At 33.3% G+C, this 20,748-nt stretch overlaps 3 protein-coding genes across 8 annotated transcripts; 2 read left to right on the forward strand and 1 right to left on the reverse strand.

Moving 5' to 3' along the window:
* Nucleotides 1–6,849: 6,849 nt before the first annotated feature.
* Nucleotides 6,850–7,718, reverse strand: LOC125876437 (classical arabinogalactan protein 10-like). The gene has a single exon (XM_049557624.1). It carries the CDS (start codon nt 7,582–7,584, stop codon nt 6,970–6,972), a length of 615 nt encoding a protein of 204 aa, XP_049413581.1. The 5' UTR covers nt 7,585–7,718; the 3' UTR covers nt 6,850–6,969.
* A 4,452-nt stretch (nt 7,719–12,170) lies between these two features.
* Nucleotides 12,171–17,096, forward strand: LOC125875554 (uncharacterized). Of its 4 annotated transcripts, none has more exons than XM_049556536.1 (3): nt 12,171–12,314; nt 12,467–14,783; nt 16,709–17,096. In XM_049556536.1, the coding sequence occupies exon 2, from the start codon at nt 12,475–12,477 to the stop codon at nt 14,566–14,568; it is 2,094 nt and encodes a 697-aa protein (XP_049412493.1). In that variant the 5' UTR covers nt 12,171–12,314; nt 12,467–12,474; the 3' UTR covers nt 14,569–14,783; nt 16,709–17,096. The 4 variants fall into 4 exon arrangements, with proteins under 4 accessions (XP_049412493.1, XP_049412490.1, XP_049412491.1 ...); XM_049556533.1 differs by having other exon boundaries at nt 16,749–17,096; XM_049556534.1 differs by having other exon boundaries at nt 12,472–14,783; nt 16,749–17,096.
* Nucleotides 17,097–18,635: 1,539 nt separating this feature from the next.
* LOC125875512 (nuclear transcription factor Y subunit B-3-like) lies at nt 18,636–20,075 on the forward strand. Of its 3 annotated transcripts, none has more exons than XM_049556494.1 (2): nt 18,636–19,005; nt 19,179–20,075. In XM_049556494.1, the coding sequence occupies exon 2, from the start codon at nt 19,228–19,230 to the stop codon at nt 19,783–19,785; it is 558 nt and encodes a 185-aa protein (XP_049412451.1). In that variant the 5' UTR covers nt 18,636–19,005; nt 19,179–19,227; the 3' UTR covers nt 19,786–20,075. The 3 variants fall into 3 exon arrangements, with proteins under 3 accessions (XP_049412451.1, XP_049412449.1, XP_049412450.1); XM_049556492.1 differs by having other exon boundaries at nt 18,636–18,926; XM_049556493.1 differs by lacking the exon at nt 18,636–19,005 and adding an exon at nt 19,041–19,059.
* Nucleotides 20,076–20,748: the final 673 nt, after the last annotated feature.

Here is a 20,748-nt window from a genome sequence, read left to right on the forward strand (position 1 = left end):
TTTAAAAAGTTAAGTGTCTTTGGTTTATGTTACTCTACCTTACCTTTTATTTGCTGATATTAAAAGAGATGAAACGTCTAATTTTTGGTTCAATTACCATATTATTTATTGGTGTTATTTTGTATTCTATATTTTTATTTTCTTCATGTTGTTATGTTTTATTTGAGTCAATGATAATTTATCGGAAACAACATTTTTATCCTCTTTTCATATCTTACTTGTAGAATTTCACCGAATATTTGTTATTGTTATACCATTCCTACTTGAAGAATTTTTCCTACTTTATTCTTAAGAGTGTTTAGTAACTTCGTTGACTTAACGAAACAAAACTTCACTAATTTCACACCAATTAGAAATTCTCTTTTTATCTTTTATTCTACCTGAGGTAAAAAGAAAAAAAAAAAAAAAAAAGGTTATCGTGATTCTTGAGTACACTAGCATGATTAACATGTAAAAAGAAAATACATGTGAAAAAATTAATCTCTTAAATATTGAGAGATATCGAAAAGAAAAAAGAAGATAAAGTAGAAACTTACAATTTATACTCTATACCTTACAATTTACATTTTAAAGTTGAAGATAGTTTTTAGTACTCTATACTTACCATTTATATCGCTTAAATAGTCACCTTTTAAAGCATTATATTTCGATGCCCAATGTGTGCACGTAAAATAGAAAAACAAATGTTACTAACATAAAGTAATTTAACAAATACTTGACCATATGTTAAAAATATACAATCCTTATAGGACTATTCTCTTAATTTCATTAAATAATTTAGAAGAAAAAAATGGACGGTGGTCTGATTGAGTATGTCACTGCGTTAAATATGCTAATCTTTGACCTTGTTATCTACCGATTTTCTCCTCTACTGATTGATTGATTAGTTAAAATACAAAAAATGTGATGTAAATAATGTTATTCTCTTTATGTGTGTTTGGTATGAAGGCACTTAATTGATTGATCTTTTAAAAAAGTTATTTTTTTATATTTGATAAGTAGCAGAAATTAGGGATGGCAATTGGAAGGGTTGGGTCAAATTTGGGTGGAGCGTAATGGGTTAAGACAACAATTTTGTCAAGAACTAACCAAATTCAAATTTGCTTGTGTCAAAACGTGTTAGGAAATGAGTTATATAACGGGTCAAGACTGAACACAACTCAATTTTTACTAAGCTTAATTATTTTTTTGTTCTTTTAAATTATTTAAGTACCTAATAAAATTATTATTTTTCTTTACTATAGCCATATATAACATGGGTTGGATTGTAATTATTGAGCTAATGAATGAACAGATCAATAACTAGTCCAAACTTAAACATATTGAGCGGGTTGAGTTTAATTTTGTTATCTCTAACAGAAACTAATGAGACATTAAACGTGAGATATCAGTTATGATATTCTTTTATATATATTTTTTCACAGAGAAAGTTACTTATTGATTAAGAATTTATTTTCTTAAATAAAAAATCTTTAAAACTAAAATGAAATACTAGCAGAAAAAGAGGAGGAAACTAAGGCTTAAAAGATGGAGTTCAAATAAAAGGCCACCACGTGTATAAAGCATGACTGTCAGTGATACATAATTACGTAAGCCAGGTGCGTGCCCACAAAAGTTATTCGGTAAAGAAAATATTTAAAAAAAAAACGAATTTTTTATTTCTCTTTTGTTGCGTAAATAAGTAAATTATATTATTCTAAAAGCATTTGTATATAATCTAGATAAATATTAAGAGAGAATGAATACGATTGGAGTGCAGAAAACACAATTAATGTAGAATACTATTTATGAAATTTGTTGAATAATATCATTTTCGATCTTGTTTATAAAACATTTTTTCCCAAAGAAAATTTTAACCAATAGAATATTGAAACTTCAGAAAATATTGTACGAGACTTCATTAGATTTTCCGTTGACGGGTAGGATTCTCTGGCAACACTCTCAGCTTTTTTAGCGTTTAATATTGTACTCTATCACAGCTATTTAGATTGTGATTTAGTATTAAATTTCTTAAATTACTACAACTCATTGGATTCCACCATTAATTTTGTGGCAAAGTCTGATTCATATATATATATTCATGGACCTTATATTATAAAATTATTATTTTTTATTTTTTTACTATGGATTTGATGAAATATATATACACTATAAACGTTAATTTCATTATAAGTATAGTAATAAATGATTGGACCATGCAATTTATGTGTTTGATGGGTTCTGTCACGCTAGTGATGAGTTTAAGCTTCACTCTATAGCCCTTGGATAAACATCTATGATGGTTTTTATCATAATATTTATTTGGGGTTGGCACCATGGTCCAGGGGTGTGACTTAGTAGAAAATACCGTGGTTAAAAATTCTGAGGTCTTAATTTCAAGTGGAGATAAAAATATTAGGTGTTTTTTTATCATCGTTACCTGATACTTGTGGGAGGTCATAGATAGCAGTGGACCAAATCATTCATTAATCCGAGGTATGATTCGAACAGATATGCAATTATTTTTGGTCTCAAATACTACCTTTAAACTGAAGTTGTTATAATTCCACTTCTGCTCCAAAATCTATATACAGTACAACACAAGTAACTTTATTTGGTCTTCGTTTTCTTGTATATATCGAAATAAAAAAACAAGAATTAAAATGCTAATTAAGTGGAAGTAATTATAGAAAGAAAAGAAGTTTGTCCTTGTGCACAAATTTCTTCATATGCCAACCAACTTGTTGATTTTGTGCGTTTGAATATTTGCTTGTTGATAGAAAATGATAATCTTTCAAATGAGAAAATAGAGAAAAAAAAATCATTACAAAAACATTCACACATAGGGATAAGTTCCAGCTAAAAAAATGTTTAAAAAATTGTAGTTGGAACGATGAAAACAAGTTCATGCAGAAATGTATGGATAAGACTATTGTAATAGTGTTTTTTGTGGTATAGTCCCCACATAGCGAAAGCTTAGTGTACCAGACTGTCATTTTAATATATGACCATAATATGTTGTGATGGAACAGTAAGTACCATGTTTATGATTTGAGGTCTCGAATTCAAGCTCTGAGAATGGTGTTTACTATGGTTGGGAGTAAACTCTTTTATTCCACATTTGAATAGATGATTGAAAAATGTAGCATCAGCTTGAGAAGATGAACTTACAATTGTTAAAACATAAAATTGAGTAGAAATGTGTTGTTACACAAGGCACAATAACAGCAACAAATTTGCATTAACATACAAATATGGAAACAATAGAGTAATATAATTAAACCAACATAAAATCAACTGTTATCTAAGAAAACATAAGAGTTCAAAAAAACAAAATGCCTAAAGAAAAAGTGGCCATTCATGCCACTCATACGGAACTAAATTGGTGTGCGTTTTGCTATTGCCATTGCCAAAATCACACACTAACTTTGAAGAAGACTTGTCCATGTCGTAGCTCATCAGAACACCACCTTTTTTGTTATTTAAAACAATAAGAATTAGCGGCTCAGCTGGGTGAAATGTCATATCGCGATTAGATTGAATACGTCCACTCTTTAAAAGTCCCGAGTTACTAACACAAGTGTAAACTTGAATACAAACACTTACTGTAGTGTACTGCTCCCATATAGCTGTCTTGTCTCGCACACCGCTCTTCAGGTGCCAAACACACATATCTCCAAAATTCATGTGTCCAGGACTCGTACCTCCATAACAGAGAACTCCTCTCGATACACCTAAACATCTCTTATGTTGATAATCAAGTTCATCAGGCACATCGATGCACCAAAAACACGTATTGACACTATCATATACGTTGATTCGAGGTCCAAAATCAAGCCAATAGAACACTCCATCAATAGATCCTCCTGATTTTAGCCAGTTTGAAGGATGGTGAACAGAGGTATGAAAATCAATACGAGGAATTTCAAGTGCGAGGTTTATCTTAACCCACACATTTCTTCTCAAACTTTCAATTGTTACCATTGATTCTGCAGGTATCTCATAACGAACTATAGTAAATGAGACAATATCACTATTAATTGGGTCATCTAACTTGCAATTAAACCCAATTGCAACATGTTTAGCACATGATGGTGCTTGGGGAAGGGCAATGGATTGCCTTGTGGCGGGATTATAAACATAGTAATGTTGTTGATATATTTCTTCCTCACAACAAAGGAGAAATCCCATCGACGATGCAATAATGTATAGGCTATGGTCAGGTAGAAAATTTACAGACTCATCGAAATTTTCTTTAACCATATTCTTCTTCTCTGATGAAGTGAAGAAAAAATGAATTGGGGATTGTGTACCTATAGGTTGGTAAAATAATCCTATAGTACGAGTACACAATTGTCTCTGAGAACGAGAGTCAGATACATGTTGTCCCCAAATCCGAGACACACATTTAAATCTCGCAAGGGATTTTGAAGGTAACCGATGCAATATATCAATTATTGTGTCTTCTGACGGCTCCATGACAATCTGCAAATTCAATAGAATTGACAGTCTAAAACCAGCAATTCAATTAAATTGATAGTGTAAAACCAAACTATAATTAGAGGCATTATGTTTGATAGTGTAAAACCAGCAATTCAATAAAATTGATAGCCTAAAACCAAACTATATTTCATACTAACAAAAACCATCAATTGAGTTAGTGCTTAGTGCATATTCGGGGGAGGATCTGCTATTGAGGTTACAGGTTAACAGATTGCAAGTTTGGATGGCTTTCATACTAATTAAATCAAAATCATCAATGAAAAAACAAAGATTAGATAATTAGTAAACTAATTAAAAACCGGCAATTAATATACTAACCTCAAATAGGTTTTGAAGATTGAAAAACAAAGATGAGAGTTCACAACTTCTATTAATATACTGTGTTTGTGTGTTATATAAAGACTCAAATTAGAGTTTTACTAGCGGTGTTATTCCTGTCATCACGGGCTCAATAACTATTCGAGAAAATAAGTTTTTTATTTGTGGATAATTATCTTATTATTATTTAATAGTATTAATTTGATTCCGGTAAAATAAGATAAAATGTGCCATCACGGGCTCAATAACTATTCGAGAAAATAAGTTTTTTTTTTTTGCGGATAATTAACTTATTATTAATAATTAATATTAATTTGATTCCGGTAAAATAAGATAAAATGTGCAAAAATAGCTTTAAGCCATAGTTAAAGCACAATAAATTGTGACAATCTATCATAATTTTATGGTTAAATTCTGGTGATCCGTTAAGATATGATCAAATATTTAGAGATTTGTTAAAATTTGGCCATAAATCCATATGATTTAGTTAGGGTTTATGACAAGCTAAGTTTCACACAATAATTTGAATTTGTTAAAATTTGTTTACTTTTACAAAAATGCAGGTTTAACATCATAGTGATAGAAATAATTCAGGTACTTGCTCTCCCATGTCTCTTATTACAATTCAAAAACAAGAGAAAATGCTAATACTAAAAGTATATTTACTTCCACCAAGTACTCCTTAATTATCACGATTAGGGGCCGTTTGGTTACTGGTTAGAGTTATGCAGGTATTAGTTATACATGGTTTAGTTATGCAGGTATTAGTTATGCAGGGTTTAGTTATGCAGGTATTAATTATGCAGGGTTTAGTTATGCAGGGTTTAGTTATGCAGGTATTAGTTATGCAGGGTTTAATTATGCGGGTATTAGCTATGTGGATATTAGTTATGTAGGTATTATTTAGTTATGTAGAGATTACAATACATGAATTATTAACTATTATATTAAACTTGTAGTAAATTATTAATATATATTATTTACAAAATAATAATACATGTTAATAAAATGTGGAATATATTGAATAATATACAATACTAATATTTTTATTTTTTTTTAATCAACATTGGACCATGTCTATTTATTCATCAAATAAAAATGTGTCCAAACAAGGTCCAAGAGTGACCAAGTCGGTCAACAAAATAGACAAAACAAAAACAACTAGAAATAATCTATTTGGAAACAAAAAAAATCCTAAACTGATAGAACAACTCCAGCATAATGCTAATATTTGATTAGCATATGTACCGTCAAAAAATATACAATCAAATCTCTAATATTAAAAAAATATTTATATTTGCATAAATAAATAAAAACGGTAAATATAAAAAAAAAATGAAAATAGTCTATATATAAAAAGAAATAAAAATAACAAACGTAGATAGGAAAACAATAAAGTTTCCAATTAAATTAAATAAAATAAATTAAAAGAAATGAAAATGATTTATATATAAAAAGAAATAAAAACAACAAACGTATATAGGAAACAGTAAAGTTTTCAATTAAAAAATAAAAAATAAATTAATAGGGTAAATATGTAATCTATCATTTTAATACATGTATAACTAATACCCACATAACTTATTCCACCTTCTACCTTGCATAACTTTATACATAGATTCCCTCATAAGTTATGTTGGTATTAATTATGTAGGACTACAAAAATGCAACCAAACACCGTATAAATTAATACATGAATAACTTTTATACAACATTTAAATTATTACCAACCAAACGTGGTATAAGTTATGCTGACTTTTATACCTAATACAAAACTTCTATCAAACACAGTAAAGCTAATGCAACTTTTTATACATGAATAACATGTCTCTTATACAGTAACCAAACGACCCCTTAGTGTTAACCTAAAATAAAAGTTGGGAATAAAGTACTTAAAGAGCAAATAACTTAAGGGATATGCTCTATTCGATATTGTATTAAATTAGAAGTCTAAATATAACGAAAGAAGTAAACATTTGGCTACAAGTCAGGGTATGCATGCCGGTTTTTCGGTTAGACAGGTAGCAATGGGTAGCATGGAATTTAAAATTTCACTGCAATTATTTATTATAAATGACATTGAATGAATGAAAGTGTCAAAAAAAATTACAATAAATGTGATAAAAGACTTAATAATAGGAATTTTGTGCAATATTGGGCCGGATGCATTCAAATTGAAAGTGCGGCCCAAATAGCAAGCCCACTTAGAACCACCGGCACCTTGAATACTGAAATTGCAGACGAAACATCATCAGCAACTGGTGCTGGTGAAGTTCCCGGTGATAAACTCGCCGGCGCTGTAGTAGGTCCATTAACAGATTCTGCCGGACTTGCTGAACTTGAAGGTATGCTTGGGGATGCTGACGGTGTCGCAGTGCTGGCCGGAACATCCGCTGCCGTCGGGGAAGACGCCGGAGTGCTCACCGGAGTTGATACCGGCGGAGGAGTTGCAACAGAAGGAACCGGAGCAGATCTACTGATTGACGGAGTGAGTGCTGGTGAAATGCTGGTTACTGGAGAAGCTGCTTTCGGTGACTGTACCGGCGCAGCAGACGGGCTAACTGTAGGAGCCGAGGGCGAAGACACCGGCGAACTAGCCGGAGAAGAAACCGGTGGTTGAGATTTTACTGCTGGTGATTTAGTCGGAGAAGAAACCGGTGCTTGTGATTTTACCGCCGGTGATTTAGTAGGAGAAGAAATTGGGGATTGAGAAGGTGCATTTTGTGCTTCACCGGAATTTAACACGAGAATAAATACGATTACAATGCCAAATAATTTAGACATATTGCAATGCTAGAAAATGAGAAAGAACAGAATATTCCGGTGGTCGTTAAACTAGCAGGAATTGAGAAAGAATAGAATATTCCGGTGGCCGGAAAACTATAATCAACTGAATAAATAAATACTGAAGAATATTGAAGAGAATGTTTGTTTGGGGAGAAATATATAGCAAGTGAAACTAAACGTTGCGTTCATAAAATTTTAAAAGCAAAGTTACCGTTGATCGTCGTGGGGCTCCAAAGGATACGGCGGTACGGCTTGTCGCAGTAATGTAGCCGTTGTTGAAAAGTATTTCCCGAGTTCGGTAAAAATTTACTCGTACTTGATGTTTATACTTAAAATCGGAGTTAGAATTTTAAGTTTATAGAATTTGAATTATTAGTTTTCATTATAGATGAAATTGTTAAGTTTTTGATGAACTATTTATACATATTACATGTATTCAACAGCAATATAGAGTTTACGTCAAAATTATTTGATTCTCTTAAATTCGTGATGAGCATGCTGGCATTGTCCCTGTCTGCACCAGAGGTGAATCTATAGTATCAGTTGGGGTTCTCGAGAATCTAATTGTTCTTACTTGAACCCGTTATTTATATTGAGAATCCATAATTATATAAGAAATTGATAATTAGGAAACCCACAATTAAAAGTCGTGGTAGTTCAGTTTGAAAGAAAAGGTAGTTCAATCAACCGCGAGTAGAAATCCTATAAAAGGAAAGTATGATATCTCTCCTAGCCTTCTTCCGAGCCACGTTAGCTCATATCATAGGGCTTTTTTTTAATTTTTAAGAAAGGTTGGTTCAATAGATAAGAAGAAACTCAATTTCGATGCTCTTGTCCTTCACGCAAGATCGATTCCCCTCGAAGTTATACAAACATTCTTTTATTCATTATTATTATTGTGCATTACTCCTTTTGTTTAATTGAAATTTCGAGAGTCAACTAAATTTATTGATATAAATATTCAATCATTATTTTAGCATCAAAATTAAACTGAGTAACAAGACTGCAAAAAATACTTCTCGTTCAAATAAAATACATCAATCTAGGGGCATTTATAGGGTCATTCAATTCAATTTGATATTTTTTGCTTTAACTATTTAACTTATCAATTATTGATTTTTATATGTTCTAAACCGCTACACAACTAATAAAATATGATTGATTCAATTGAATTTAGTGATTATTAAATAGTTATCAATCGTTATCGATTAAATTAATACATAAATTCCAAATATAAATTGTCCTCCACCGGTCCATAGTCCAGATTCCAAAGTGTGGAAAACTGTTATCAGGTTATGGCTTCTGATTGAAGCATGACAATCCTCTTAATCACTTTCTCAAGAATTAGTGGGTTATTGATTATTTAAATATAAAAATTAGACAATTTATTTTTAAACTAATAACTCACTATTTAAAAATTCTAAATCATTCACAAAATATTAATCCGATAGTATGATACTTATTATATAATATACTAACGCTTTTTCGTTTGAGTCATCAATACTTATGGTTCAATTTTGAATATCCCTACCCCCATCAATTATACTTTTATCTACACCTATCACCTACTTCAACTACTATTTCATTTGATTTGAAATACAATATTATTTAATATGCGATATAAATTTGAACTTTAAGATAAAATTACATCTTGGGTCAAGTGGCTCTCGTTAGAAAAACCAATAAATTGACTAGCCTAACAAGTTTTGGCTATTAATTAATTTGATCAATATTTTGTACATAGGTTTCAACTATATGAGCGTACAATTTCCTAATATTTAGTTAGATTAACATATTTAGAATTTAAAATATTGTTCAAACTAGTTTTAAATTTAAATCCAATTTAATTGAAATATCTACGGTACATTGCATGTGTCTTTGTATGAGTTGTTACTTCAATTCTCACCTCACGAATTAGCTTAGTTTTTGAGACTTAAGTAAATTTAAGATCCGTTTATTATTATGGTTTCACTACCAAACTCATTAATATTATAACATTTCTCAATGTTGGGTTATTACATTCTAACTATTTCAATCGGACATAAACTTTTGATTGAGGAACTGAACTATTATCTTTTTATATGACCTCAAACAAGTTTTGCTTTCAAATTCAATTTTGGATATTGTTTTTTTTTTTTCTTTTCTAATTGCAACCAAATCATGTCAAACTCAAATACATACATTTGTTTTAAAAATTTGTGTCTAATCAAACCCTTAAAAGTGAGCTAATTAATATTTTTTGACTCAATTATATCTCAAAGCATGAACCGCGTTGGTTAATAGAGATACGAAAAACTTTATTTATTTGATTCGGCTGAAGAAAGCCGAAATAACAAATCAATATGAAGAGTACTATACAAGTATCGAAAATCAAAGAAATTAATCAAGCCTAAACTCTTCACAATTTAAATGAAAAAATACAACTTTAACTATTTTTATATTATTTACGGATCTAATACAAGTACAATAATAACATATTCTCAATGTGATCTTTATAAGACTTATTCGGGATGGTTAACAACCTTATCCAAGGATAACAATTGAGATTTGAGACAAAGCAGGCAGGACAAACTTTCGATCGAACAAGATAAGGTAAAATTTAATTTGCTTGAAATTTAAATTGGACAATTTAAATAAGATAAAACAGATCCACTATAGTTACTATGAGTACAATGAACTAAATCATTGTCCCTGTTTTTATCACAAACATACTAAAAATAAGAGTATACATACAACTTTTTTTATAAATTACCTCTAGCGTAACGTAATTATAGATGGTCAAAGGAAGATAATTATAATTGTGAGTTGTTGGATTAAGGCATTAACCAATAAATGCATACATAGTTATAGTGAAAACCAACAAAGTTTAGTACGTGTTTAATTAATAGGAAAATTATTTAGTAACTAGCCAGTAGTACTATTAATTAGTAAGATTTCCAAGTCAATTTGTTAAGCTACTCTAACACGAATAATAAATTCCGACGAAATAGTTTTTTTTTTAATTAAGAAACAACAAATGAAAAAATAGAGAATTTCTTTTGAAAGGGAGTATAAACACGACATGTTACCTAATAGTTTAAATTTTTAGATGAGATGATCATACACATTAACATAATATGGGATTAGATTTCACCATCACCTATTATCAAAACGAATTTACACGTGTTTGACTATAAAAAATTTAATCTTATACGTGAAGAACGTGTTGAGAATACAATTACATAATAAAAATATGTTTTTTATCCTTCTAACAACTAAAATTTGTAGATAAGGTAGGCACACTTATTTAACAAGGCTTAATAGGGCGGAGGAGGGTAAAGTTTTGAAAAAATAATAACCAGGATAGGATAAAGGAGTCAAGACTTACCCTACCACGCCTTACCCTTTCTAATCTTACCCCTATCTTATAAGGATAGAAAAATTATTTACAAATAATACTTCACTCAAATAAAACATGTCAAAATGAAATATCATAAAAAAATATAATAGCGAAGAAAACATAATAAAAAACTAACAATACTAATATCTTATATACTCCTATATAATAAAAATTACTTAATAATATATTACTAAAAATAAGTTTATATACGAAATCCACCTAGTAAATAGTCAACACAAGACAAAATGTTAGAAGTATGTGGGTCAAAATCAAATTGAAATTGATAATTTGAACCAAAATAATAATAATTGATTTATTAGTAATGGGTTGATTTAACGGTTGTGATAATGATCTTGATTTTCTTAATTATTGAGTTATCGATTTTTAATGATTTGAAGTTTTTCTTTAACAAGTTAACTAATAATCCAACAGTAAATTAATATATTATATTTATATCATTCGGTATATAAAGTCGTTGACCTTAGGTTTAGTTTCATATTTTTTTATTTCTGACATTCTCAAACTTTTGATCATTCTACAAAGTGTTAGTGTTGCTTTTGAACAAGACGCAATCTATAAACTCATATACATGATTTATTTTGTTAGTCACCATATTTCTAAGTAATTTTCATATTTATTTTTGTCTCATATCTTAACAGTTAAATCAATAGCTGAATCGATAATGATCAATCATTAATAAATCGACGACCGATAAACCAATACACTAATGGTTATTTAACGATTTATCATGTCTACAAATCGATAACTGATAAGTCAAACCGATAAACTTCAAAACTGAACTGCCGATACGCAACCCTGATACTAAGGGTGTGTAAAAATCGAATCGAAACAATGTTATTGACTTATTGGTTATTCATTTGCCCTCAGCCTGTATTTCTCAATTCACATTTAACAATGACTTTGAATTCACAAAAAAACTATTTATTTTATTTGTGTCTTTTATTCATGAGTATTTTGTAAAGTTATATTATTATCTTGTCGTTCCAAATTGTAGGAGAAGTCATATATTTATTTTATGAACATATTTTTATTGATTAAACTGAAAATCAAATCGCTAATGATCAAATATCAATAAGCCAAAAACCAATAAAAAGTATATATTAATGATTTAACAGGAGTATTTAAAAATCAATAAATCAAATCGATAATTCATAAAATAACAATTCGACACGCTTATAAAATATAAAATACGGAAATAAGGAAAATATTTACCCCTCTTTCTCATAGTTTCTAGTCACAACTCAAACTTTCCAGAGAATTAGGGTTTCTTCCCTTTTCTCCCTAAAAAATTCACTCTGCTCGACAAACTCAACTTGCTATTCCTCCGGTAAGATTATTCCCTCAATTTCAATTTGTTGTTTTTTGATTGTTTGATTTATTTTTTGTTGTATTTTTTTCGTTTCGTAGCTAGTGTTAAAATTTGAAAAATCCAGCTTCATTTGAGTTCTTGATAACTAATCCTAACCCTAATCCTGTTAGATTAGGTCATGGAGGATAATGAAGGTGGGGATGGAGTTGGTGGAGAGCCAATCGAGCAGTTTCACAGGAATGAAGCGATCTCCGCTGTTGCTGATGATGGATTCATGGTTGAGGAGGATGACGATTACGAAGATCTCTACAATGATGTTAATGTTGGTGAGAATTTTCTTCAATCTTTTAGAAAGAATGAGGATTTAGTATCTAGGAATGATGAGGTAGAGAGGAAGCCTGAGCAGCCTGCCCTTCCCGCGCCACCACCGGTGGTGGCAGCACCGCAAGTGGTGGATGAGAGCGGGCGTGGCGATTTTCAGGGTGTGGGTGGGGAGAGGAATCCTGTAAAAGAGGAGGATGTAGTGTCTGGGATTTCTGCTAGAGCGTCAGTAGGTGCAGCTGTGTCTGGGCCTTCTGCTGGTGGTGGGTTTAGGGTTGAGTTAAGTCACCCGTCAAGTAAGATGGGTGATTTAGCAGAACGGATGGTGAATAGTAATGTTCCGCATCAGGTGATGGCTCAACAGCCTCATGCTGGTGGTGTTGCAGTAGCTGCTGGAAATTTGGGTAATGTTGGAAATATGGGGAATGATAATTTGATAAGGCAAGGAGGGGTTAATATGAACGGGGCGGGTAATATTGTTGCTGGAGTTGGGGTCGCTAGTGGTGGAGGAGGAGGTGGTGGTGGCGGTGGTGCGACAATTCTTTTTGTTGGTGATCTGCATTGGTGGACCACAGATGCTGAGCTGGAAACTGAGTTGAGCAAGTATGGACACGTGAAGGAGGTGAAATTTTTTGAAGAAAAAGCTAGTGGGAAGTCTAAAGGATATTGCCAGGTTGAGTTTCATGATTCCTCAGCTGCCACAGCTTGCAAGGAAGGTATGAATGGACACATGTTCAATGGGCGGCCATGTGTGGTTGCCTTTGCATCATCACCGTATAATGTGAAGAGGATGGGTGAGGCTCAGGTGAATCGAAATCAACAGGTGGCTCAAACTGCTGTTCCCCAAGCAAGGCGGGGGCCTGGTGAAGCTGCTGGTAAAATTGGAAATAACAACACTCCTACTGGTGGCAATTATCAAGGTGGTGGTGGTGGTGGGGATGGCAACAGGGGGGGTTATGGTAGAGGAAGTTGGGGTAGAGGAGGTCCTCAAGCTATGGGAAATCGGGGGCCTGTGGGTCCTATGAGAAACAGGCCTGGTGGGATTGCAGGAAGGGGTATGATGGGTAACGGTGGAGGTGGATTTGGACAAGGTATGGGTGGTGCACCTCCTATTATGCATCCTCAAACAATGATGGGTCAAGGCTTTGATCCTGCTTTTGGAGGGCCTATGGGGAGAATGGGTGGTTATGGAGGATTTCCTGGTGGTCCAGCTCCACCATTTCCTGGTATGTTGTCATCTTTTCCACCTGTTGGAGGAGTTGGGATGCCTGGAGTAGCTCCACATGTAAATCCTGCATTCTTTGGTAGAGGAATGCCAATGAATGGTATGGGAATGATGCCAGGCGCTGGTATGGAAGGGCCTAACATGGGGATGTGGTCAGAACCTAATGCGGGTGGATGGGCTGGTGACGAGCATGGTGGTAGAGCAGGAGAGTCAAGTTATGCAGAAGAAGCTGGGTCTGATCATCAGTATGGAGAAACAACTCACGATAGAGGGGCTTGGCCAAATAATGTGAAAGAGAAAGATAGAGGATCAGAGCGTGATTGGTCTGGTTCTACAGAGAGAAAACATCGAGAAGGCAGAGAACCTTCCTATGATAGAGACATGGCTCGTGAAAAGGATCGGGGGCATGACCAGGATTGGCCAGAGAAAAGATACCGTGATGATAGAGATGTCGCACGTGACAGAGAGAGGGACCGGGATCATGAACGTTCTAGAGAACGAGTGCGCGATCGTGAGAGGGATCGAGATCGTGATCGTCATAGGGATGATAGAGATAGATATGCTGATCATCATAGGTACAAGGACCGTGAGCAAGAATATGATGATGAAGACAGAGGAAGATCATCAAGGGGACACAGTAAATCACGATTATCACATGAGGAAGACCATCGATCAAGATCAAGGGATGCTGATTATGGAAAGAGGCGGCGTATAACTTCTGAGTGATCTGTGGCCTTGGCTGCTTATTTTCAAGGGTACTTCACAATGAGATCGATTAGTAGCTAATCTACTGAGGGTTTGCCGTGTGTATTCAGGCTTTCTACTGGGAGGCTTCCTTTACTTCCTGCTTTCATCAAACAGTTGCTCTCTGAAATGTTCTGTCGCACACATGTTTATGCTCTTTTCCTGTTTAAGGAGCACTGGTCTCTCAGCACTAAGAAGTAAGTTCACAGCTCCTCTTACATTGAATTAGTTGCTTTTGGTAATGAATACTACCTGTATTTGCTATTTCTCTGTTTAGGAGGATGTTCTTTGTCTGAAGGGCCTTCTCAAGCATGATGTGCTAGTTGGGAGGGGACTACTATTATTTATGTGGAACTTAAATGTTACCAAAGTTTTCACTGTTTGATGCTGGTCTTTCATGGAAAGCGTTCCTTATGACTTGCTGTGTAATTCTATATGCTAAAGCCGAGGCATTTTTTGTTTTTTTTGAATTCTGGTGTAAAGAGAACTATATAGAGGATACTGAATCACTTATAGATTTTTTTTTTTGATTCCTTGTAATCTAGAAGATATTTTATGTTTTGTAAATATTTGACTGCCAGTACCATCTTGGTACTGAAGAATACACTGCTATCTAATTAAAAAAATTATAACAACAACAACATAGCCAATGTCATCCCACAAGTGGGGTTTGGGAAGGATTGGATGTACACAAATCGTACCCCTACCTTTGTGGGGTAGAGCTGCTGAAAAAAGATGATTATTAGGACCCGTTTGACTATGAAACTTGTGAGTTTAGAAAAAAGTAGTTTTTGCTTTCAAAGTGAAAAATGGTATTTGGAAATTGGAGTGGTGTTTGGCCATGAATACAAATTGGAGTTGTTTGTGAATTTGGTGTTTTCAAATTTGGATTTTTTTTGGAATTAAGTTGCATTCCGGAGCTTTATGGCCTAACAATGATTTCCAGAATTCAACTCTGAGAAAAAAGTATAAATATTCATGGCCAAACAGATGTTTCATGTAGAATTTAACTTCATAAGAAAGTGACTGATACTATAAAAGCCATAGGAAAATGGATGTTCTTTGGGGAGAGCATGAAGTTGCTCATTCAATTCTGCAAGTAAACAGCATATATATCTTTTGTAAACCATCAGTTTTCTTTTCTTTGCACTTTGTTGTTATGTGATATCCTTCAAGCTGATGTATGTCTAGTTTTTGGTATTTGGGAAATTTAAAAAACACATGGCATTTTTGAAACCCTGCAAGGTTTTCAAATTTCACAACTTATTTGTTAATTAATCATGAATCCTAATGGACTGTCCTGTTACTCCTTTGTTATGGAGGGCTATAATTAACATTTCTCTCAGGTTCTTCTTGGTGGGGTTCTTAATAGAAAGTGATGCATTTCCAGTATAAGCTTGAGATTTTCTAGTAGTTTTAGCAGAAATAGTGTTCGAATTTAATACTCCTTCCGTACCAATGTATGTGGTTGTATTTGACTTGGCGCGAAGTTTTAGAATGGATGATAGACTTTTTGGACTAAACTTAGTCATGCCTGAAAGTATCAAGGATGCCTACATCAGTTGGATTCTCTTGGAAAGATCTATGATGTGTTTGGAAGGAGTGGAATTGAAGATATTTTGTTGAAATATCAACTCCAAAGTACTCATTAAGGCTAGATGTTTTTTGAATTTATGTAGTTGGAATAGTTTATCCCCAGTGGACTCCGATGTCAAACTTTTGGATTTTGTTAGTTCCTTGTACTAGCATAGGACTCATTGTGACTGAGGTAACAATCTCTCTCTTTTGTAATTATGCATCTTCTTGATACCATTTATACTACTGCTTACTTTATCAGAGAAGAAAGAAAGATTTTCTGAAATTGTGGTCTAAAACAAATCATAAACATGTATTTGGTTATAAATGATATCATAAAGAAAAATAAAAAAATTATCTCATCAAGGGAGTACTCTTTTTTGTTTGTTTGTTTGAACAATGTTGGCATGAGTTGAGTTTAATTTGAGAAACATGGCTGAACCCAACTCGGCAATGAGGAATAGTTGTGTGCTAATTTAGATGAATTTTGATCTTACCACATGAGACTGATTGTAGTTCCAATCTTGATTATTCTTTTTTCTGCAAGGTGTTGATTACAAATGTTGTTTGGTTTCTTGTGATTATAGCATGGAGGACGTAGAGCAAGCTGTTGGAAGAAGTATGGAAGGAAACTCCTTGAAGCTTCTGCCTGAGGAAGAATGTTATATTACATGGTTTTACCTCTCAGTGAAGATTGAATTGCTAGTGGAACCTTTTATCTCAGTTTTTAGCCTTTTTTTAAATTATGTTTTTGTTGAATGTGACCTGAATAATCCTTTCTGGTGACTTGTGACTTTATTGTAAGCCTAGCCATAGATTATCATAGACATTTGCTATTTGATGTAATGTGTTAGGAGGATTTGACCCACAGGTTGGCGCCGATCTGCTCCCTTGCTCTGGCGTTTGTTGTACTAATTATTTCTCTCTTTGTATCATCTTCCTTTCTTTGTTTTTGACCCAGTTTTTTAGTTGGGCATATGTTGTTGTTTAGCGCTAATTCTTCCTTCTGCAAGTGTACATAGAATTTTCTTGTTACAAGTTTCTGAAAAGTGTACATGGAAATACTAACAAGGAAATAGTTCCTGTCATTCTAAATGAACTCTTTACATTTGTCTTCTTTGTTTGCATTTTGTGTTTTTCATGTGTGCATTAGATGACACTGTGCATAGCTCTAAAGTTACACATTTACTACTGTATCTGTTTTTCATACATGATTTTTCATATGTTTTACTTGAGTCGAGGCTTTTCTCACCAACAGCCTCCCTACCTTAACAAGGCAAGGGTAAGAGTGTTATACACCTCTCTTTTTAGACCAGACCTTGTAAGATTGCATTGGGTATTTTGTTGTTGTAGAGTGTATGTTTATGAAATAATGTATTGTCTTTTTATGTCATCGTTGTTATTTCACGAAATTTTCTTTTGGTTTATGATTCTCGATTTAGCATTCTTGTGCGAATAATGTCCACATATCTAATTGATAGTCAAGTATTATCTAATTGAATTTTAAGGGTTGATTGGAAACACCCTCTCTATTTTTGTATGATATGTATGCACACCTTCCTTTGTATGGAATTATGCTGGGTATTTTACTTTCGTTTGTACGATAGAAGATGACAAATCATATTTATGAAATTACACTTGGTATGCTATTTATATTGAGTGAGGGATTGTTTTGGTACTTATGTATTGATACCTTTGATTACAATTAATTACCAAGCAATCAAACTTATTACTCCCTCCGTCCCATTTTATGTGGCAACATTTGATCGGGCACGGAGTTTAAGAAATAAATGAAGACTTTGAAATGTTTACCAAATTGCCCTTTAAAAAGTAGACTTACTTTTCTCTCTCCTCATAAATGTATTGGAGTATTATTTTAAGATTAAGTGGGACCAACAAGGGTAAAAAAGGAATTGTACCTTTAAATACTTTCCATATAAGGAAATGTGACATTCTTTTTGGGACTGACCAAAAAGGAAATGTTGCCACATAAAATGGGACGGAGGGAGTATCATTTTTATAGCGCAGGCTAGCGTAAATGGTAATCAATAAGTCAAATTGATAAACTTCAAAATCGAACCAATCGATACGCAGCCTACTAGTACTAGTTTAAAAAAAAGGATCATGGAAGTATTTTGGGGGAGATTTGGTTGCATAGGTTTTTACAAATTTGTTTAGTTTTACGTTATCTTTACAAAAGATCTTTATTTTACACATTAAATATCTGGAAAAAAAAATTCTATATATTATGGTTATACCCAAAATATTTTTCTAAAAAAAATGATAGTGGTCCACGTAAGCAACGATAAAAATATCCTATCCTGACCGACCATACCCCATATAAGATGCTGACGTCCCTGATCTTTCGGCTAAACCAACAACCAATCATATACTTCCACGTATTCAACCCCATGCCATTTTTTTCCATCCAGCACACCTATTATATTCTAGCTTATCCTATTCTTAAAAATCAGTGCCTCAACATTTTTCTCCAAACATACTGTTTGTTATTAGTTTCATAAAAGAAAATCCAAATTACCTTAGAAATTTATCTCCATTTTCTTGTTCTTAAAGCCTGTGTGTACTATTATAGGCAGATCAAGATAGGGACAAGACTGTGTATACACCACCCTCTTCAGACTCTACTCGTAGAATTGCATTTAGTATGTAATTGTTTGTCAGAAATATCCTCTCTATTTTTCATATAACAGTGTAAGGTTGTGTATACACTACGCTCCCCAAATCCACTTGTGAGATTACACAGGGTAAGTTGTTGTTCTTGTAGTTATCCACAAAGTATTATGTGAGTAGAGAAAACAGTATATCTATCTTCACAAGATAAGGGTGAGACTGTGTACACACTATCCTCTTCAAACTTCATTTGTGGAATTATATTGAGTATGTTGTTTTCGTTATAGTTCTATCCGAAGAATCATATTATTGTAAATTTCATTGTTTTTTAGAGAAAAAATGCAGACTTGATTGATTAAGTTTGAGTCTTTTGCCCCTTTCCACAGGTTTTATACTGATCACCAAGATTTAAGGAACAAAATTTACCAGATTTCGATGGCGGATTCGGACAATGAATCAGGAGGACACAGAGAGAACAGCAACATTGAGAGTTCACTAAGAGAACAAGACAGGTTCCTTCCAATAGCAAATGTAAGCAGAATCATGAAGAAAGCTTTACCAGCTAACGCGAAAATCTCAAAAGATGCTAAGGAGGTAGTTCAAGAATGTGTTTCTGAATTCATCAGTTTTATCACAGGGGAAGCATCAGATAAGTGTCAAAGAGAAAAGAGGAAGACAATCAATGGTGATGATTTGTTGTGGGCAATGACAACTCTTGGTTTTGAAGAATACATTGAGCCACTCAAGATTTATTTGCAGAGATTTAGGGATTTAGAAGGGCAAAAAAGTGGTGTTTCTGGAGAGAAAGATAATGGTGGATCAGTGAATATAGGTGGTTATGTTGAGGACTATCATGGCATGATGATGATGGGGAATCAACATCATCAAGGACACGGGTATGGTACCGGAGTATATAATCATCAGACAGGGGAGAATGCGGCAGGGGTTGGTACAGGAGGGTCGCGATTTCCTGATGTTGGGAGGCAAAGGTAATTGTAACATCCCAGGACTACAAAGATGTATCAGGACTTGAGAGAAGACGAAGAAACGCGATGTTTGAACTGTCAACAGGTTGAAGTATGGACATTAAAGCTACTGAAAGACATAAACAGACTTTGTAGTTTGTAGACTTTAGTATATTCTACAAAGATGTAAATTGGTAAACATGTGTGTACATTACAATGTGGTGTAAACATGGTAGTTTAATGGATTGTAATTGTCTATTACATCATTGTTTCTCTATTAGTTGATGTTTAAATAAACTTTTTTAGTGTAACAAACAATTTACATTGCTTACGCAAGTGTGTATCATAACATTGTACTTTCACTTTTTCACAAGTTTCAAACCAATCGCGACTATTCATTGTTCTCTTCACCTACCTAAACTATCATTTCCTTTGCCTTAGAATACATCTAGTCAAATATTTGTTCTCAATCGACAATAGGCAATGGAATGCCGACTCCGCATCAAGGTGCGTAATATGAAGAGAGGTATGAAAAACACTAAAAGTGATCGCTCATGTGTCTTTTGTCTACCCTTTTAAATCATTTTCTTTTATAACTAAACATACTTCCCACAACCCAGTGAAGCAAAGTTGGAAACTCAGCAGATAATCAATTGGCCCGTCTACACTTACATAACAAAGTTTCGTATACAGCAAAATTCGAACCTGTAAAATAATACAAATTTTGTCTATGGAAGGATTCAAAGCCGATAACATCTGCACTAACACAACAACCAAATTACCACTAGACCAATGCCTTGAAGGCAAACAACGTTTCCACAACACGAGCAGAGTGCAAAAACTCACAAAGCATATTCAACATTGCTAAATGATTCATTTTCCACTGCATTTGAACATTTTCAAATCCTAATATCCAAAAATGCAAACATCACTATGCAATGGTCACAACAAAGCACTAGTTAGCTTCAGACAATTTCCGGCTGGGAAATTC

This window comes from Solanum stenotomum, chromosome 9 (assembly GCF_019186545.1).
Source record: "Solanum stenotomum isolate F172 chromosome 9, ASM1918654v1, whole genome shotgun sequence".
Taxonomy (NCBI): Eukaryota; Viridiplantae; Streptophyta; class Magnoliopsida; order Solanales; family Solanaceae; genus Solanum; species Solanum stenotomum.